The sequence below is a fragment of the Camelus bactrianus genome, chromosome 2 (assembly GCF_048773025.1).
Source record: "Camelus bactrianus isolate YW-2024 breed Bactrian camel chromosome 2, ASM4877302v1, whole genome shotgun sequence".
In the NCBI taxonomy this organism is placed as follows: Eukaryota; Metazoa; Chordata; class Mammalia; order Artiodactyla; family Camelidae; genus Camelus; species Camelus bactrianus.
Genome location: NC_133540.1, coordinates 98,317,797 through 98,338,929, shown reverse-complemented (window position 1 = coordinate 98,338,929; position 21,133 = coordinate 98,317,797). Strand labels below are relative to the sequence as shown.

The following is a 21,133-nucleotide window of genomic DNA, read 5'->3' as shown; positions in this document are numbered from 1 at the left end:
TATACATCTGAGATGACAACTTAAAATGCTATATATCTCATTTGTTATTTTTTCATATTTTCCATATTTATAGTCCAACCTATTTGATAAACTTACCTGCTGATATTTTTATTTCTTTTATTTTAGCTTTTCATTTTAAGAATTTTTATTTAGCTCTTTATCAACATTTTATATTGTGGTAAAATATAAATAATATAAAATTTACCACTTGAACCATTTTTTAGTGTACAATTTAGGGGCATTAAGTACATTCACACTGTGCAACCATGACCAGAACTTTTCATCTCAAACTGGAATTCTGTACCTATTAAACAGCAGCTTCCCATCTTGAGCTGTCCCCTAGCCTTGGTAACCATTATTTTACTTTGTCTCTATGAATTGGATTGTTCTAGCTACCTCATATGAATGGAATCATACAATATTTGTCCATTTGTGACTAACTTATTTCACTTGGCATAAATGTTTTCAAAGATCATCCATGTTGAAACATGTTTCAGAATTTCCTTCTATTTTAAGCCTGACTAATATTTCACTCTAAGTATATACTACAATTAGTTTACCCATTCATCCACTGATGGACGTATGAGTTGTTTCCACTTTCTGTCTAATGTGAATAATGCTGCTATGAACATAGCTACACAAATACCCGTTTGAGTTTCTGCTTTCAGTTCTACTCCTGATCTTAGCCAAAAGGCCGAGAAGCAATCTGCTTTCAGTTCTTTTGAGTATATACCTAGAAGTGAAATTGCTGGACATATGATAATTCCATGTATAATTTTTTGAGGAATTGCCCTAATATTTTCCACAGCAATTTGCACCATTTAACATTCACATCAGCAATGTACAAAGGTTCCAATTTCTCCACAACCTCACCAACATTTGTCATTTTCTGTTTTTGATAATAGTTATCCTAATGGGCTTACTATTCCATTGCAGTTTTGATTTACATTTCTCATTTATATAATGATTAATGATACTGAGCACATTTTTATGTGTTTAATGGCCATCTGTATATCTTCTCTGAAGAGATGTCTATTCAAGTTCTTTGCCCATTAAATTTTTTTATTAAAAAATATTTTTCATTATATCAATTTTTTAGAGTCATTTTAAGTTCACAACAAAATTGAGGGGTGTGATAACAAAGATCTCCCATATGCCCTTTGTCTCCACACATGCTAACCTCCTCCATTATCAACACTTCTCACCAAAGTGATATTTTTGTTTAAAGCAAAATTCCTCATTTAAAGCCAAAACAAAACAGCAACAAAATTTTTTTTAATTTTAAGACTTTATTTTTTTAAGCAGTTTTAGGTTCACAATTTGAGTTAACAGCAAGGAGATTTCCAATACACCTCCTGCCCCGACACATGCACTGCCTCCCCCATTATCAACATCCCCCACCAGAATATTTGTTACAATTGATGAACCTCTGTTGACACATCATAATCACTGAAAATCTAGAGTGTACATTATGGTTCACTTTTGCTGTATATTCTGTGGGTTTAGACAAATGTATAATGACATATATTCACCATTATGATATCATATAGAGTATTTTCACTGCTCTAAAATTCCTCTGTGGTCTGCATATTCATTTCTCTCCCCTACCAACCTGTGGTAACCCCTGATCTTTCTACTATCGCCAGTTTTGCCTTTTCCAGATTGTCATATAGTTGGGGGTCACATAGTATGTAGCCTTCTCAGATTGGCTTATTTCACTTAGCAATATGCATTTAATGTTTCTCTATGTCTTTCCATGGCTTGATAGTTCATTTCTTTTTAGCACTGAATACTATTCCATTATCTGGATGTACCACAGTTTATTTATCCACTCACCTAGTGAAGGACACCTTGGTTGCTTCCAAGTTTGGCAATTCTGAATAAAGCTGCTGTAAACATCTGTTTTTGGGTGAACGTAAGTTTTCAACTCCTTTGGATAAATACCAAGGAGCTTGATAGCTGGATCATATGGTAAGAGTATGTTTATTTTGCAAAAAACAAAACAAAACAAAACAAAAAAACCCTGCCAAACTGTCTTTCAAAGTGGCTGTACCATTTTGTATTCTCACTAGCAATGAATGAGAGTTCCTATTTCTCCAGTCCACTCCAGCATTTGGTGTTATCAATGTTCCAGATTTTGGCCATTCTAATAGGTTTGTAGTGATTTCTTGTTTTAATTTGCATTTTCCAAATGACATATCTGAAGTATCTTTTCATATGCTTACTTTTAATTAGTTGGTTTGTCTTTTGATGTTGAATTTTAGGAGTTGTTTATATATTATAAATATTAATCCTTTATAATTATATGATTTGCAAATATTTTTTCCTGTTCTGTGGGTTGTCTTTTCACTCTTTTGATAGTGGCCTTTGATGCATAAATATTTTAAATTTTGATGAAGTCCAATTTATCTATTTTTTAAATTACCTTTGTTTTTGGTGTCATATCCAAGAAATAAATGTCAATTCAATGTCACAGCAATTTCTCCCTATGTTTTCTTTTAAGTGTTTTATAGTTTTAGTTCTTAAATCTAGGCCTTGGGTGGCTTTTCAGTTAATTTTTGCTTGTAATGTAAGTTAGGAGTCCAACTTCATTCTTTTGCATATGGATATCCAGCTTTCCCAACACATTTTGTCAAGACTATTCTTTCACTTGAATGGTCTTGGCACTCTTGTTGAAAATCACTTAACTGTATATGTGAGGGCTACCTTCTGGGCTCTCTGTTCTATCCCATTGACTTGTATGTTTGTTTAATCTGCCACTACCAGACTGTTTTGACTACTGCAGCTTTGTAGTGTATTTTGAAATTAGAACATGTGGGTCCTCCACTTTGTTCATCTTTTTCAACACTGTTTTGACTATTTGGGGTCTCTTAAGATTTCATATGAATTTTAGGATGGGTTTTTCTATTTTTACAAAAAAAAAAGTCATTGGGATTTTGATAGGGATTACACTGAATCTATAGATTGCTTTAGGAAGTGTTGACATCTTAACAATATTAAGTCTTCCAATCCATGGGCATGGGCTGCTTTTCTACTTATTTATGCCTAAATTTCTTTCATCAATGTTTTGTAGTTTTTGGTGTACAAGTCTTTTGTCTCCTTGGTTACACTTATTCCTAAATATTTTATTCTTTTTGATGCAATTATACACGGAATTATTTTTCTTAATTTTCTTGATTATTCATTGCAGTGTATACAAATGTCTTCATCAAATTTTTAAGGTCACTTTTTATAATTTCCTACTCCTTGAAGATAATTCCAATTTGGTTTTTTGTTTTTTAAACATAGTAAGCATAGAGGTTTTATAACCTGTTTCTAGTCATTCAGATAATTGAAGTCTCTGCAAGTCTGTTTTTGTTGGTTGATGCTTATAGTGCCCTATTTCCTTGTGTGCTTGATTCCTTTTGACTGACTTCTGCTTAATGTCCTTGAGAATGTATCTGCAAGAATTCTTTGAGAACTAAAATAAAGACGTATTCCTCCACAGAAGATTCATTATTTCTTCCAAGCACTTATGAGCACTACAATATATAACTAACTTGTAACAAATTTGCAGTTTGAAGTTTGTTGAACCACTCAGACAACATGCCTTAGGTTCAATCTATGTGAACATTGTCTGATCCATAACTTCTTTGGGATAGGTTTTATTTCTTTCTTTTTTTTTCCTCCCCTGCTAAGCGTCAAGACAACTTTCCCTGAATTTCCTTAGACATGAGTTTTTATCTCTGGCTCATACTCTTATTAGTCTCCCATACTTTGATGAATCACACCTTTTGGTTCCTCCTCACCCTGTGATTATACCCAGGACCAAAATGCAAATTGCTATGATACCCTTGGGGTAAAAGTGGAGTTAAAGCTCTGGAAATCCATTCACCTAACTGTCTACTTTCCCTTTGATTTTGGTCTCGTAGTTTACTATTATGTTACCTTGGATGTGCTTAAAGAGGTATGTTTTACATTCTAGCCAAAATTTTTACTTCTACTCAGTAGAAGAGTTGGTCCAAATAATCTAGCCCACGATCATCAAAATATCCAGCAATTGCCTTAAAAAAAAAATCATCCCTGAACTTCACATCCCTTACCATCCTCTCTTTTCTCCTTCCTACTCAAATTTCTTAAAGTAATTGTCTGTATATGCTGTAATCACTTCTACCTCGTTCATTCTTCAAACTGCTCAAAAAGTTGACTTCTATCTCTAGCATTCCTTTTGAAATTGTTCTAAAGTCACCTAAGAGCTCCATGTTGTTATTTTCAGTGGATAGTCATTGTATTTGATCCCTTAAGCAGAACTGGGGAGAATTTGTCATTCTTTTCTTGTTGAAACACTTTCTTGATATTCATGACATCACAATACTTATGGTTTTATTCATACCTCTCTAGCTGCTATTCCTTAACTGATCTAGGAGTTAGTTGCAATAGGATTTAATAGTAAATGCTCTATATTCTGTTTTTCCCTTTGCTTTTAGAAATCATCTATGAAATTGTAAAAACAGAAATAGGCACCATAATCTATTTGATAAAAGTATTATGGCATTTATCATAACATAAATAGTTAAATCTGACCCCCTCTTACTCCCCCATAGTAAGCTCTTTTAGAACAAGTCCATAACTACACATAAGCACCAAATAACTGGCTGTTGAATCAATCAATCAATGAACAAAGATTAACATGCTGTTGCCTTCACTCTCAATTACACTTCAGGCTATTTCTTGAAGAGCAGATGCGAGATCAGGACAAATCTGCAATGTTTTTACATAGTGAATAAAACGTACTTGCTAGGAACCTATTATTAACACAAAAGGAATATGCATAAAAATTATACGTAATTTATGTTGAAAACATGTTAATAAGTTATACAGCATACACAATTACCAAAACTAAATATGTAAAACAAGAAAAATAAAGGTTTTAATTTGGGGGAGCAGGTGGGAAGCTGTGTCTGAAGTCAGAAGTAGATAATTATACTCCGATAAAAAATGAAAGCACAGGCTTCTAGTTAGTAAGGCAGCTTTAGACAGAGGAACAGCCTTCTTAGGAATTACTGGAAGTCTGAGTTTTGTGATCACATCGGAGAAACCCCAGGGACTGCTGGTCTTTATCAAGACAGAGGCAAATATGAGGCAAATCTGATCTTTTGTTTCATGTGGTGGGGCAGGATACTTAAATTGAATTACACTTGGGCTAAAGTTACTGGTCTATTTCTTAAGTCAGAAATAGTGCTGCAGTTAAGATTTCCAGGATTCAGGTGTGAGATGCAATTGGAAAGCTTCCTCCAGCGACAAACCCAAGTCTTAATCAAAACACTCATTTGGAAAAATGGCGTTCTCCTAGGGTTAATTTGAATTTCTAGCAAATCGTGACAGAGACGCACGAAAAGTTTAGCTCTCACAAAAAACAAACGTTAGAACCTAGCCCCCGTAGTCCTCCCTCCCGACAGTGCTCAGCTTCATGCCCAGCCGGGGCCCCGCTGAGATGCCCCAAGGCAGCCGCGACTCCCACCTGCATGGTGTTCCGCCTCGCTTCTCACGCACAGGCGTCGTCCTAGCCCTGGCGGGGACTCCTGACTCGGATGCCCCTCAAGGCGGCAAGGGAGCCCGCCGCGCTCCTAGCGGTTCCCGCCGCCCATCGAGAGGGGCAGGGGAGAACAAGAGCCTCTCACGCGGTGCGCTTGGCGCCGCTCTGTTGCCAGGCAACGCGGGGGCGTGGCCCAGGAGGTGGCTGTGGGTACTGACGCACTTGGTCTTGGGCATTTACCCCAAGCGGTGCCTCTCCTGTTCGGGGTGTTGATACTGGTGCTGGTCACGTTCAGAACCAGCAAGGCTCAGAGCCAGACTCCAACCTGGAAGATTTCTACTAGGCCCCTGCTCTCCCAGGGGCCGAGGGCGGCGGGCGGCATAGGGGGTATAGCCTCTGTTGTTAAGCACATTTGGTGTTGCAGTCTGCGTGAGTTTTGGGTCAGGTGTGTGTGTCTGTGTGTGTCTGTGTGTGGGTCTGTGTGTGTGTGTTTAAGGACCAGATTCTCAAATGGCTCTCCACCCCCATCTTAAAAACCCTCTGCCTTAGGAGGCAGGAGCTCTATCTTTACGTAAAAAACCTAGACAGTTAGGTTCCTTGGTGTTTACAGTAAGGAAAGGATGTTTACTGGGAGCTGCCAGAAACATGAGGAAAACATCTAGTGTTATTGCCAAATAGTTATATGTGTGGTCATAGAGATATAATAGGATTTGGAAAAGAAGGGGAAAACATGTTTTTAGGGATCCAATTTTAAACTTGGGCTCAGCATTGGACCATTCCATCTGTAGTGCTCGGTTAATACAAATCCTACACTCCCAATAGCCTATATGTTTTGTTGTACTTGTGTGATATGAATGTGTTAAAACATAAACTATTTTAAAACATCCCACCATTTTTATAATCTTGTTTTGGTATATTTTCTTCTCTTCCTCCTCCCCCTTCCGCTTCCCCTCCTCCTCCTCCTTCCATTTAATATTATGGGAGCCCCCAAAATATAAGGGGCCTAAGTCTCTCCAGATTTCTGAGAGGCCCTTGGAATTGCTGCTTAAATTAGCAGTGAAGCCCCTTTCTTATTCTGACAATCCAAAATCCAGGCCGGTTCCATTACACACCACTAGCTAATGTTTTCGTTGCCCTATTATGCACTTATGGCTTTAGAGCAGAAGGCCCTTTCTGTCTCAAGTCCCCATCTCATCAATGTAATATTCATTTTTTAAGGGGGGCAAATAATATTTTATTTCTTTCCAATTGAATAAATAGTTCATACTTATCATAAAACATTTAAATAATATACCAAAGTCCATGAAGCAAGTAAAAATTGCCTGGAGTCCCATCATCCCCCTTTATACACACAGCAGACATCATGCCTGTGAGCCAACTCTGGTGTTGAATTTCAGCTTTACCACTTACTGGGCTTGCCTGAATAATTACTTAATTCTCTGTTCCTCGGTTTTCCCATCTATAGAGTGGGGATAATAAAAGAACATGTATCAGGTAGTTGTCAGGGGATTAGATGAATTAATATTTATAAAACACTTAAAATCATGACTGGTGCATGATAGGCATTATGTAAATATGTACTGAATCTTGAAAAAATACAATATGTACTGAATCTTAAAAAAATACATTTGTGCTCCCCCTGCCCATCCCCACGCCCTACCCAATATTAGCCAATATTAGGATCTGCTGTGGATCCTTCATGCTTTTTCTCTCTGGCCCAGAAATCATGTATGGTTGTTAGTAACTGCATGCTTTATAAAAATGCATTCATATGACACACATTCTCTCTGGAACATGACTTTTTTTTCCACGTACAATACCAAGATGGTGGAATCTGCTCTGCCAACTTAATTTGTATCAACAAATGACTACATAATAATTCCGTGGCAAAGATGTAAATCCTTTTATATAACCATTCCCTTATTCATGGCCATTTTCTTTGCTGGAAATTTCTGAGCATTAAAACATTACATTGGAAAAGCCGGGGAGAGGCCAATCTGATTAATTATACTTCCAAACTTGAGGAAGCTTTGGGGGCTGAGCTATGGATTCAATGCATATGGCAAGAGCTTCATTTTGAGTTAATTCATTTTTTTAAAAAGGGTGTACTTTTTGTTCTCTTCTGCTCCTTCTTATGTTCTTCACATGGGTTGACAAGAATTGAAATTCAGGGATTTTGTTAGTAAAAGGCATAATTTAAGCTATAGTTAGTGGTCAATGTTAGTAAGACAAAGGCTTATTAGATACTCTACTCTGAAGAATATAAACCTAATGCTACCCACACGGAGAGCCGCCCTTCTTTAATCAGCCAGCAACCTGCTTGGTAGAGAAGGTGGTTATCCAAGAGATAGGGTTGCAAGGGAAAACTCAGGGGAACCTGAAGGGAGATAATTTCAACATCTATCTGAGGTTCACTGTGTCCATTAAACATAGTTTGATGTAAAAAGTTCACCCACTGTGTTCATGATCCCCTACGAGTAAGGTTTTCTTTCTGGTAATGGACAAGGCTGGTTGCCTTTCAGATGCTGCAGGATGAAACAACTTATTTTAAGATAAACTGAATACTACTACTTGGTAGAAAAAGCTGGTCTCATGATTTGTTTGTAGCAGTCAGACATCTATTTTACAGTATGTAAATCAGAACTTGCTTATTGGACTTTTGGATGAATCATGGCCAAATCCTCCAACTAGTATAGTTTTAGTTAGTATTCACATTCTAAGATTACAGCTATTGGGCATTCTGGTATTTTATAAGAGCTGGTGATTTTGTCACTGATGAAATCTAAATAAGATAAACTAAAATATCTCATTAAAACTCAACTCTCTACTAAGCGCCTTTAATAAAAATAACAAAAGAGCATTGTATATGAGTTCCATCAGAAGCTTCAGGGATCTAAGGAACATTATTATTTACAGATTTATTACACACTATTTATCATTACAGCACTAAGAAAAAATATTTTAAGATGCTTTTTTAAATTTTCAACAAATTAAACATTTACAATCTCAGCGTTTACGGAGAATGTTTACAACACAGGGATTCTCAAATCTGTAAACTTAGCAAGGATAGTTTTTGAGAAGAAAAAAATGTCAGTACATTTTGTATTCCATGGCATTGCTTCTGCAGAAAATAGTTGTCATCCTGTTAAAAAAAAAAACAATTTAGATTCAAATATAAATGGTATGTGAATGTATCTATGTAACAAGTATAAATATAATCTATATATAATTCCTTGTAGATAGACATTTCTATAAATACTTTGTCACGTATGATAAAATTGACATCTGAGGTATTTCTCAGCTATTCTTCAATCTGCATATTTTTAACTGTCATTTAATCTCTCCCTGATGAAGCACTTTTTCTGTATGCCTATATTTTCCAAAGTTTTATTTTATTTAACTACATAAAAGAGGTTTCCTAAAGCTCATTGATACCAATAAGATTTATGAATAAAATGTTGCAGTTATTCTTTGGGTATCTGCAATTAAATCATCCTATTCTACATCCAAACACATTCTAAATGTAAGTTATAAGGACAGAGTAAGACCTCAGATAATCAGGTGAGCAAAACAAAGAAAAATGATTATTGAACTATTTCTCTATTGACAAAATAAAATTGAAATCTTCAGTGAATTAGCACATGTGGGCCCTAATGTTGGAAACAACCCAAATAAAGCTCTTTTTCACAATTTCAGAGTTTTTTTTACTAACTTGATCAAATCGTGGATTATTTTCCACTTCACATTTATGACCACTCTAACACTTAATTTGGTATTATAATCATGACATTTTTACCATTTAGTATTAAATTGTTTTTGTTCACATTTTGTAAATGCCTCTACATTTGTAATATTATAAAAGATAGTTTCTTTTCCATCAACTTTTATTCTTAGTTCCTTGAAAAAAGAACAAATTAGGAATATGTTTGCTCATGTTCTTAATGTGAACATAATATGCCTTTGTCAAAACGTTAGTTAATACTAAATATAATTTGAAAATTCAAGTTCCTAATTATGCCCTATGAGCACATTAAATTTGTTCTTCAGTTTTCCAATATTAATAACTTTTATTTCTTTCTCATCTAACTGAATTGGTTAATGCATTAGAACTACATGAAATAAAAGGGGACAGAGCATCCTTGTTTTGTTTCTAATGTTAATAGAAATGCTCCAAAATGTTTTACTATCAAGCCTTCTACTGACTTTGTTTGAGACCATTAAAGAAATACTATTATTAAAGATTCATCTCTTTCTATAGGATCTTCTTTGAAAATATCAGAAATTTATGTGGAACTTTACCAAAAGCTTCTACAGGCATTCCTCAGATATTGCAGCTTCAGTCCCAGAAAATTTTGCAATAAAGCAAGTCACACAAACTTTTTGGTCTCCTGGTGCATATAAAAGTTACGTATATACTATACAATAGTTTATTAAGTGTGTAATAGCATTTTGTCTAAAAAAAACTAATGTACATACCTTAATTAAAAAACACTGTCTTACTAAAAATTGCTGACCAACATCTGAACCCTTGCTGAGTCATAAGCTGTTTGCTGGTGAGGGTCTTGCCTCAATGTTGATGAATGCTTGAGGGATCAGGGTGTTAGTTGCTGAAGGCTGGGGTGGCTGTGGCAATTTCTTAAAATGAGATAACAATGAATTTTGCTGCATCATTTGACTCTTCCTTTCAGGAACAATTTCTCTGTAGCATGCAATGCTGTTTAATGGTATTTTACTCACAGTGGAACTTCTTTCAAAATTAGAGTCAGTCCTCTCAAACTCTGTCACTGCTTTATCAACTAAGTTTTGTAATATTCTAAATCCTTGTCATTAAAATTGTCATTTCAATAATCTTCACAGCATCTTCACCGGGAGTAGATTCCATCTCAAGAAACCACTTTCTCCACTCAGCCTTAAGAAGCAACTCCTCATCCGTTAAAGATTTAGCATAAGATTGCAGCAGTTCAGTCACATCTTCAGGCTCCACTTCTAATTCTAATTCTCTTGCTATTTCCACCACATCTGCAGTTACTTCCTCCACTGAAGCCTTGAATCCCTCAGTCAACCATGAGGGTTGGAATCAGCTTCTTCCAAATTCCCATTAATAGTTTGACTTTTCCCCATGAATCATAAATGTTCTTTATGGTGTCTAGAAAGATGAATCCTTTCCAGCAGATTTTCAATTTACTTTGTCCAGATTCCCCAGAGGAATCACTGTTTATGGCAGCTATCACCTTACAAAATGTATTTCTTAATTAATAAAAACTTGAAAGTCCAAAGTATTCCTTGATCCATGGGGCGCTGCATTAACATCTCCATCAGATCCCTTAGGTGACCAGGTACACTGTCAATTAGCAGTAATATTTTGAAAGGAATCTTTTTTTCTGAGCAGAAAGTCTCAACACTGGGCTTAAAATAGTCAGTAAACCATGTTTCATAAGATGTGCTGCCATCCAGACTCTGTTGCTTCATTTACAGAGAACAGGCAGAATAGATTCAACATAATCTTAAGGGCCTTAGGATCTTCAAGATGGTAAATAAGCACTGCCTTCCTCTTACAGTCACCAGCCACACTAGCTCCTAAAAAGAGAGTCAGCTTGTTCTTTGAAGCTATGAAGCTTCTCTCTAGCTTTGAAAGTCCTAGATGGCATCTTCTTCCAGTAGAAAGTTGTTTTGTCCGCATCAAAAATCTGTTGTTTAGTGTAGCCACCTTCATGAACGATCTGAGCTAGATCTCCTGGATAACTTGCTGCAGTTTCTCCATCAGCACTTGCTGCTTCAACTTGAAGAGAAGCTGCTTTCCTTAAACCTCATGAACCAACCTCTGCTAGCTTCAGACTTTTCTTCTGCAGCTTCCTCACCTCTCAGCCTTCAGAGAACTGAAAAGGGTTATGACCTTGCTCTGGATTAGGGTCTGGTTCAAGGGAATGGTGTAGCTGGTTTGATCTTCCGTCCCGACCGCGAAACTTTCTTCATATGAGCAATAAGGCTAATTTGCTTTCTTATCATTCATGTGTTCGCTGGAGTAGCACTTTTAATTTCTTTCAAGAAATTTTCCTTTGCATTCACAACTTGGATAACTAGCTCAAGAGGCCTGGCCTTCGGCCTGTCTCGGCTTTTGACATGCCTGCCTCACTAACCTTAATCATTTCTAGCTTTTGATTTAAAATGAGAGACATGCAACTCTTCCTTTCACTTTAGACCTTAGAGGCCACTGCAGGGTTATTAATTTGGCCTAATTTAAATATTGTTGTGTGTCAGGTAATAGGGAGGCCCAAGGGGAGGGGGAGAGATGGAGGAATGGATGAGGACTGCAGCAGGCAGAACACACACAACATTTATCAAGTTTGTCGTCTTACATGGGCGTGGATTATGGCGACCCCAGACAATTACAATTGTAACATCAAAGATCACAGATCACAGATCATAACAAATAGAATGATAATGAAAGTGTGAAATACTGCAAGAATTACCAAAATGTGACATAAGACATGAAGTGAGCAAATGCTGTTGAAAAAATGGTGCTGATAGACTTGCTCAACACAGGCCACAAAACTACAAATTGTAAAAAACATTGTATCTGGAGTGCGATAAAGCAAAGTGCAATAAAACAGAGGAATGCCTGTATTGAGTTGATTGCATAATTTTTTTTCTAATAGTGAAAAGATTTTAATAGGCTTCCTAATGTTGAACCATCTTAGTTGCTGGAATGAAGTTCACTTCATGGGGTCATATCATTTTTCAATATATTGCTATTTTAAATGTTTGCACTGATGTTTCTAAACAGGATTCACCTACAGTTTCCTTTTTCATACTAATGTAAGGTTTTGTTATTAGTATTTGCTGGCTTCATAAAAAATATTTTGAGATTTTTTTCTTCCTTCTCTGAGCTGGAAAAATACAAAATCTCTTGGCCTAGTATTTTTGAGGGGAGAGTTTCTAGATAACGTTCTCCATTTTTCTTCTCCCATGGCCATCAGTATTTAGATTTATTTCTCTCTTCTGAGGTCAATTTTGGTAGCACCTACTTTATTATATAATCCTCCATTTTATCTAGGTTTTCAAACTTATTGGCACAGAGATTTGCAAAGTACTCTTGTGATTCCCATTTTTTTCTGTATCTGCTCTAATCTCCCTCTTTTCATTTGTATTTTTGTATATATATGGTTGCTCCCTTTTTATAGATTAGCCTAGGCTCATTAGGCTAGTATATTTCATTTTTTTCAAAGAATCAGATTTTTGGTTTATTTACCAATTTTTGCTTTTTACTATAATTAATTAATTTCATCTTTCATTTTATAATTTTTATCCTCTGCTTCCTGAAGTTCACTATGTTGTTTTCTTTTTAACTTACTGACTTAAATTCTTAATTCACTCACTCTTTCTTGCTTGACAATGTTTAAAGTGTAAAAATTGTTTGAATTTTCCACAGAATATGGCTTTGTCAGAGTCCCATAAGTATTACAATGCAGTGTTTTCATTGTCTTCATTTTCTAGATATTGTATAATTTTGATGTCATCTTCTTTAGATAGAAAGTGTGTTTTGATTTTTGTTTCTATAAGAAAATATTAAGCATTTTAACATTCTTTTGCTAAATATGTATTTAAGGGTTGAGATAAATGATATGAATGAAATATTTGCAAAAATACATTCAGCATAGAATCTGTATTTAGGACTGCATAAAGTTACTAGAATATTTTTTATTTCTGTGATATAAATTTTTCAGTGTGCATTTGCATTTAACTTTAAAATTCATATTTATTAAACATGTAGGGCCATTCAATAGCTACTAAGTGTCTACTATATCTCCAGCATTCATGTGGAAACTCTGGGAGTCCCATAGTAGAAGTCATGCTCTCTTGTCTTTCTACATTTTCTTAGTTCTCTAGTAATGGTAAATCACAGCTCTTATACAGAGTTTTGAATACAGGTCATTTGGAAGACAGAAATGCTTTCGGCTGTAAGTTCTGGCCTACTGTTACAGGCACTGATAAGCACAATGAGAACATGATCCCTAACATATTCTTCTTGCACAGTAAATGATGATCAGGTCAATGTCTGCAAAATTGATGATGACTACTGCAACACAGTGTGAGGAACACATGACACAGGCAAAGCAAATCTGCCCCTAAAACACTAGTATTTTCCATCACATGAAGTCCTCACAGCCCCTATATTTGTAGTATTTATATAGAATATTAATGTATACATGCAATTAAGTAATAGAAATACACTGAGCATAGTTTACTTTCTGAAGATCTGAAAAATGACAAAAATTTTCAAACTGAGTTGAATTGTGAAGCACATACCATTTTAAATATAACCTTCTGACCTTCTTCCATTGCGTGGCTGGAAAATAAGAAGTCAGAAACAAATCAGTGTAACTAGGAAGGGAAGTTAATTTTCACAGAATGCAGCCTAATGAGCTCAATGAGTGGTAATATTTCTTCCTCATCTAGTCTTCCTCCTTCAATCCATTCTCTGATTTGGTGTTAGAATTAATTTCCAAGTTGCAAGTCTTACCATATAGCTCCCCTTAGACTTTACAATAAAGTTGAAATTCCTCAGCTAAATAATTCATTGGCTAATGCTTCTTTCCCTAAATATTGTATTGGAACTTAAGGAGTAATGCATCTTTAATACAGTCATTTCCTGCATACGAAATGTTATGGAACTAAACTGTGAAATAGGTGAATGTCATCTGAGGTATTTACAAACATGAGCAGTGGATTAGAGAAGAGATCAGAGATGCCATAATATTAAAGAAGTAAGGTGGTGACAGAAGTGAATCGCAGACTATAACATCTGACATCAAATACCTTTAGATAAATTCCAAAACTTAATTGCAACTCATGAGTTAATATAAATCAATGCACAGTGATGGTATTTTTCAATGCTGATGTTGATTGATTTTTTTTAAAAAATATGTAGTATGTGCATACCCTGAATAAGAAATATCCGTGACTTCGGCTTGCCATAGGACCTCGGAATTCTTCCTGGAAGGGAAAATAAGGGCATTACAAACCAAATAACAGTAAAAATAAGTGCAAACGCTTCTTGAGAGGACAGTTAGTTTCATCTGTCATAATTAAATAAGGAGGGAATCAAGGACTTGAGTATATAATTCATACCAATAAGTAATCTTTGTATTTATAACTGAAGAATTTTCAGTGATACTAGCAGTATCATCAGAATGTTGTATTTTGAGATAATTTCTTTACCAGTCTAACAGATTCTATTTCCAGGAAGTTTGCCAGTTGTTCATATATTCATCAATAAGTAGACAGAAGTCATTTAATGGATAATTAACTATATTTAAAATATCCCTTCAGAATTTTGCTAAAATGAAATAATTCCTTTAAAATACATATTGTATGTGCTAACAAATGAACAGGCTAAATTATAAAATAGAATTGTGTCAGAATTAAAATATACAATATATCTTTAGGAACTTAAATTGAAATTGAAGGACAATTTGGATGAACTATATTTATTCAATGAAACTTCAAAGTGGTTTTCCCAATATGATTATATTTAAAATACCAAATAGGAACAAACTAATTATTCATAATGAGTACGTTTTGAAGTGTTTCTTTTCTCAAAATATTTCACTTCAAACTAAATGGAAAAAATATTTAACATTTTATGATTTCCATAAAATTGGTTCTTAAAGCTTCCTATTTTTGATAACTACTTATAAAAGTATCAGGATGGCATTCATGAAATTTGTCAATAAGACCTTTTACAAGTATTCCATAATATAAACACAATCATATTTTTTATATCTAAGCAATGGCTCTGACATCTATTAAAATTCTGAAATCCTTGCTTTACAATAAATGTGTCTTAAATTCTCAACATTTTATCACTAATTCTCATGCTGATGATAAATCCCCTAAATTAAAGATTGAAATTTTTAATATTTAAAAATGTACACATAGAAACTATGTATTTATATGGTTATATAAGAACAGTTATGTACTTTATATGAAACAGAAAAAAAAAAAGTAGGATAAAATGTAACTCAAACTGTGCCAAAATTTAAAACTTTGAAACTCAAATATACAGATCTTTTTATATACTTATCTCACTGGAGATAAGTATATCTAAGTAAGATAAGATAAGTAAAAGACAGTATATGAAAGAATTTGGGCGGTAGAGCTAAAAAGTTATGGGGATGGAAGTGAGAATGTCTAGTAAACAAAACTTAAGAAAAGTGTTTGAATGCACTGAGATCTGAAAACTCATTTTCTTTAAGAGTGCAAAATACTTCACTATCAAAAATGTGTATTAAAATTAGGTGACTCAACCCCAGAAAAGCTAATACTCTATTATAATTTTTTTAATTCATATTTTACATTCATTTCTTTCAAAGATTGCTAGGAAACTTGGCTTGCTGCTGAATACTTTTAGGAGTTGTCATTTGTCCATCAAGATATTATTACCAAGTCAGAATTCATATTTTCAGCTAGTTACCTGGAAATATAGATAGTCTCACTCAAGATGGAACATTCAAAGTACCAAACTGGCCACTGGCCACAACACCTGAGTAAATAAATAATGACACTGAAGTTTTGTAGTAAACTAATAATTTGTTGGTATATTTTAAGAAACTGCATATTTAAATTAAAATCTTACATTATTCATAAGTCAAGCAACCGCTTCAGAAAGTAAATGTTAATCCAGAAAAGCACGTACCACTTCTAGAAGGTTCAAGGACAACTTACTTGGTTTTTTTAAATATTGGAAATTCTAAAATTTTAAGGGGCTACTACAATTCCTCTTACACTTCTCATTCAAGTTGGCAGCAGTATTGCCTTCCTTGATGGAAGCTTAGTTTAAGAATGTGAAGAATTTAGGGAGGAAAATGTGAACATAAAAATAAGTTTTGAGGAATTTATTTGCCTAAACTGTATGTGTTTTTTAAAGTATTTGAAAACTTTTGCTAGTAGAATTAAATTAATATGGTATATAAATTAAGAAAAAATTAACAATGAAATAATAGAAGTAGTCAAGATTAGACTATAAAGGGGACAGCATAGTGAAAAAAAAAATTGCCTAGACTGGAAGTGAAGAGATTGTTGTAATCTCTAACCTCATTTTACTGCTATGATCTTGAGAAACTCCTTTAACTATTCTGAGTTGTTTTCCTTTTTGTAAACCAGGGATAACTATACTTGCATAAGCACCAACAGAGTTGTCAAGAATAAAATGAGATAATACAAGACTGAAAACTACAAGGCGCTGTAACAATGTAAGGCATTACGTAAAAATAATGCCTAGAAACTTTCATCATCGAAAGAGTTAGGACTATTTTTAAAAGACAATAAAAATGCCATAATTTCTAATTTAAAAATGTGTCATCTCAGTAACATTCATTTTAAACACAGATGCTGGATTTGGGCCGTATTTTTGTTAATTGTGGAAAAAACAAAATACCTACATTTAATTTCTGAACTATTTACTTTGTGAGCCTTACTCTTACCATCACTTTAATACTTTGATAGAAAGCCATACCAGCCATTTGCAGATCTGTACACAGAGGGGCAGTAAATGGTCCTTAATCTTTTGTCCTCTTCCTACCTAACGACTAGGCACACTGCCATGTCCTGACTTAAACCAAAAATCAATAGGCTTCCTCACTGGGAGGGTCATGACTCTTGGAAGGAAGTCTAATCCCAGCTTTCTCCACGGCCCACAGCTGGAGTTAGAAGGGACATACTATGGGGAGGGGGACAGTTCTCATTTTCCTGAGTGTGAAAACACATCTGCAAGCAGATGCTGTTCTGTGGGCTACTTGGGTGCTATGTGAGGCACATCCAGAAGAAGATCTTATAAACCAACACAATTGGGAATTAGCAGAAAGGGCTGTCCCACACAGACTGGCAGAGCGAGCATGCAGTTTGTGTTACATACGTCCACTTTGAATCTCTTCATTCTTCTCTCATGCAGTTGAGGAACGAGCTGCAGCAGCGGATGCAGGACAGATGACTGAGAGACACGAACACACACATGATGAGCACAAAGGCTTCTCAGCATTGGGCAAAAAGACGGCTTCCTACTTGTTTGTTTTTGTTTTTACCCACTATCCTTGCTCCAGACAACAAACAACAAGAAAGATGTGACCTAAGAGTCCTTTGCGAGCATTTCAATCAGCTGTGGTGAATAAGCCAAGAGATGGAATAAAAGTCGACAGTTCTGTGCTGGGATCTTGGTCATTCTGTTGACAAAGCTCTTTCCTGAGGGCCTGAGCTCCATCATCAGCTGCCAACAAGGAAAACCCCGCCTGCATCTTTGAGAGGATGAAGCAGTCTGTCCGCTTCCAGATTTACTCAAAATGACTTGGGACAGATGAAACCAACTCTGGGAGAATCAGTTTTCCATCATTAACATGTTTATCTGGAAAATTACACTGTACACACATCCAGTAATCTCCTTTATAAAATATATGTTTCATTTAAAACTGAACATATGGAACAAGACAACAGGGAACACAAAAAATGACAATGCATCATCCATAGTGAAAAATGTGACTAAGATACATTTTCTCAAGAAGTATAGATGCCAAGCAGAAGAAAACAAAAGCACATTTGAGACATGTGTCTACCTGATACAGTTTCATTTTAAAGGCAAGGCTTGAACTGAACCTACTCACAAATATTAAGTTCATTCATCAAGTGGATTACTGTAAGCCCCATATAATGGTTCTTTGTTAATCAATTCAACTTGTATTTGGTTTAAAGTCAGCATAACCTAACTTGCAACTCCTCACATGTAAGAATATTCAATGGGACAACATTTAAAGCTGAGTTTCAAGTTACAGTTACTTTCCCACAGGGAAACACACATTTAAAATAACTACATTCCTCATGCTATAAATTGGTCCATGGCAGTGAGTCACAAGTTTAGAAGGAATATTATAATCAAATAATTATTAAGTATTCTAGGTTGAAACAGCAAAGTAGGTTGGTAAGTATTTTTTAAATCCATGAATATAAAAAGAAAAACTACCACTAAAACCACACAATTTAGAAGTGAATTGAATTCAGGTTATTGCTATCTGGCTAATTTTAGAGAATAAATTCTCAAATTAAATGCCTAGTTACAAAGAAGGAGCTCCTAGGAATACAAGTGGATACTTCTTGTTATATTTACTTACATTTTTGACAAACATCTTTTAAAATAATTCTTATAATGACTTTGGATAAATATTTTTCCCTTGCACTAATCACTATCCAAAACATTTGTCTTACTTAATCATCTGCTTTTTTGCCTCTAAAATGTAAGTTCCATGACGTTTACTACTGTATTTCTAGCACTTAGAATTGTGCTTGGCACACAGTAGAAACTCAGTAAAAAATTGTTGAATGAATAAATGAATTTAATGTATTTGTAGTTATTGAGATATAAAGTAAATGTATAATACATATTGCATTCCATTTGTTCATCCATCCACTTTTTAAGAAAAAACATGAATTTTGATCTACCTTTAAGAGAGAAAGTACAAAAACAGGATTTAAAAAAAAACTAGTGATTACTGATAAGAAGTAATTTTACAACTTACCACAACATTTGAATTGCCCAATTTTCGTGTCTTTGAATAATGAAATAAGAACTGTTAAAAAAAAAAAGTAGTGAGCTTTACTATAGATGATTAGTGGTTTCCTTTATTATTTTTTAATGTATATATTTATGAAAGTCACTTTACCCTTTTGGTATTATCTTTTTCATCTGTTTCCTGTTAAAAATGGAGATATATAAATATCATTATATTATATTATAAAATCTTAAAGAGATATTGTGTATATATATTATAAATATATAGTATAAAATTATAAGATTTATTATATAATTTCTAAAACATGTGACACATATGTAATGTATAAAATATAGGACTGAAATTGGTTAAGCATATATTGCTCTAAAAATAAATGGGCAATTAATTAAAAACTGTTTATAAATAAAAGTATGAATGAAGATCTTTACTACAGCATTATTCATAAGAGTAAAAAAATTGGAAACAGCCTAAATGTTCAGTAGTGGTAGAATGGGAAATTCTAATATAATCGCATGATAGAATATTCAGAGAAAAAAGACTAGAAGGAATTATATCAAAATATTTGTAGTTGTATCACTAAATAATAAGATTATGGGTTGTTTTTGCTTTCTTTAACAAACTTTTCTACACTCCTCTCTCCCTCCAAAAATCTGACTTAAAGAATGAGACATATCATTCATTTCTTTGTTGTTCTTTTTTGTTCTCATTTGCTTTTAATATAAAATGAAACTCATGGATAAACACCATTGTCATTTGTTTTATCTTAATTAGGAAAAAAGTCAATTAAGTGTTTTGGGAAGTGTCACCATTTAAAACATCAGAAAAAAATACAGTTGTAAACACATTTTGTTTCAGAAAACATGCTTTCAAAATATTCTGTTTTCTTAGAATTACTGTACATGAAAGTATGGAAGTCAGAATGTACCAGTGATCATAGATTACATTGCTAATTAAAAATATACTTCTAAACCTGCGGTTCTTATCTTTAATAAGGGAGTTTTAAAACAAGTTCACCTACAAGATACAGAATATAAACTGAGGTACATTATGCCATTTTTCAAGTTCCCATACCATAGCCTCACTTCAAGACAAAAAGTTCTTCCAGAAGAATCAAATAATAATTTTAATAAAAAACCAAGACATCACAGGAAAAATATAATTTTCCTGACATTGATGATATTGTCTGCTTTTTTTGCATTCTCAATGTCCTCTCTGACAAAGTACATTGTCCCAACCTCCCAGCTTAGAAAAAATGTGTCTGTGCTCCAGCTGTAGTATGAATCAGGGAAAGAAAAAGAGCCAAAATGACCCCAAATTTCCCTCATCAGAACTAGAACACATCTTATATTTCAGGGCAACATGTGATTTTCCAATTAGATGATTGCAAACTCCACTAATATGATTCTAAATTCTCAGGCGTCAGAGAAAATGAAGTATTTGTTTCTTATCCAAAATCAGTTTATGCTCTTCTAGCTCCTCTTGGCATGCTTTTCTAAATATTTTCTTCCAGGAGGCATTCCAAGATATCACTGAACAATTTTTTTTTTGCCTACAATTAAACACTCTTTGAACCTTACCTGGAGCTTTGGTAGAATCCGCGTAATTGTGAAGCAGAGCTCCTCCAATGCATTGGATGCCTAATGGAAATTAGAAGGTAAATAGGCAATGCTTCTGCTTTAACAACATTTGCATGGAAGATATAATCATGAAATGTTAGGATCCCAAGGATATTCCAACCACCCAAAATAGAATCCTTGTGGCCTATTGAAACTGTTGGAATCCCTTGATTTCCCTCACAATAAAAACTTGGCTCCTAAAAGTAAAACCTTCTTTCCAATCAGGAAAAAAAAAAAGTTATGTATTGTAAAATGCGCAGTATATCGAATACATGTATTTACATGCAATATAATGTATATATACAGTCAAAGTGTAATAATTCTACCTAATTAACTGCAAAAGGAAAAAAAAAGTTATGTATTGTATATATGCACTGATTACGGCTTCCACTGGGCAGGGAGGGGGATCAGGGAGGCGCTGGGGGGTGGGTATAGCTCAGTGGTAG

At 34.4% G+C, this 21,133-nt stretch overlaps 2 protein-coding genes across 2 annotated transcripts in view; both read right to left on the bottom strand.

Annotated features, from left to right (window-relative positions):
• The window catches only part of PDCL2 (phosducin like 2), a 34,018-nt gene extending 27,619 nt beyond the window's left edge, over window positions 1–6,399 (bottom strand). The window contains exon 1 of the mRNA XM_010966189.3: window positions 5,501–6,399. Coding sequence (XP_010964491.3) covers window positions 5,501–5,506 — 6 coding nt within the window. The 5' untranslated portion in view covers window positions 5,507–6,399. The remainder of the gene's footprint in view (window positions 1–5,500) is intronic.
• Window positions 6,400–8,336: 1,937 nt separating this feature from the next.
• The window catches only part of NMU (neuromedin U), a 29,429-nt gene continuing 16,632 nt past the window's right edge, over window positions 8,337–21,133 (bottom strand). Inside the window, exons 4-10 of the mRNA XM_045525011.2 lie at window positions 20,649–20,708; window positions 19,222–19,251; window positions 19,078–19,128; window positions 17,430–17,504; window positions 14,456–14,509; window positions 13,823–13,862; window positions 8,337–8,657 (exon numbers count right to left, since the gene is read on the bottom strand). Coding sequence (XP_045380967.1) covers window positions 13,827–13,862; window positions 14,456–14,509; window positions 17,430–17,504; window positions 19,078–19,128; window positions 19,222–19,251; window positions 20,649–20,708 — 306 coding nt within the window. The 3' untranslated portion in view covers window positions 8,337–8,657; window positions 13,823–13,826. The remainder of the gene's footprint in view (window positions 8,658–13,822; window positions 13,863–14,455; window positions 14,510–17,429; window positions 17,505–19,077; window positions 19,129–19,221; window positions 19,252–20,648; window positions 20,709–21,133) is intronic.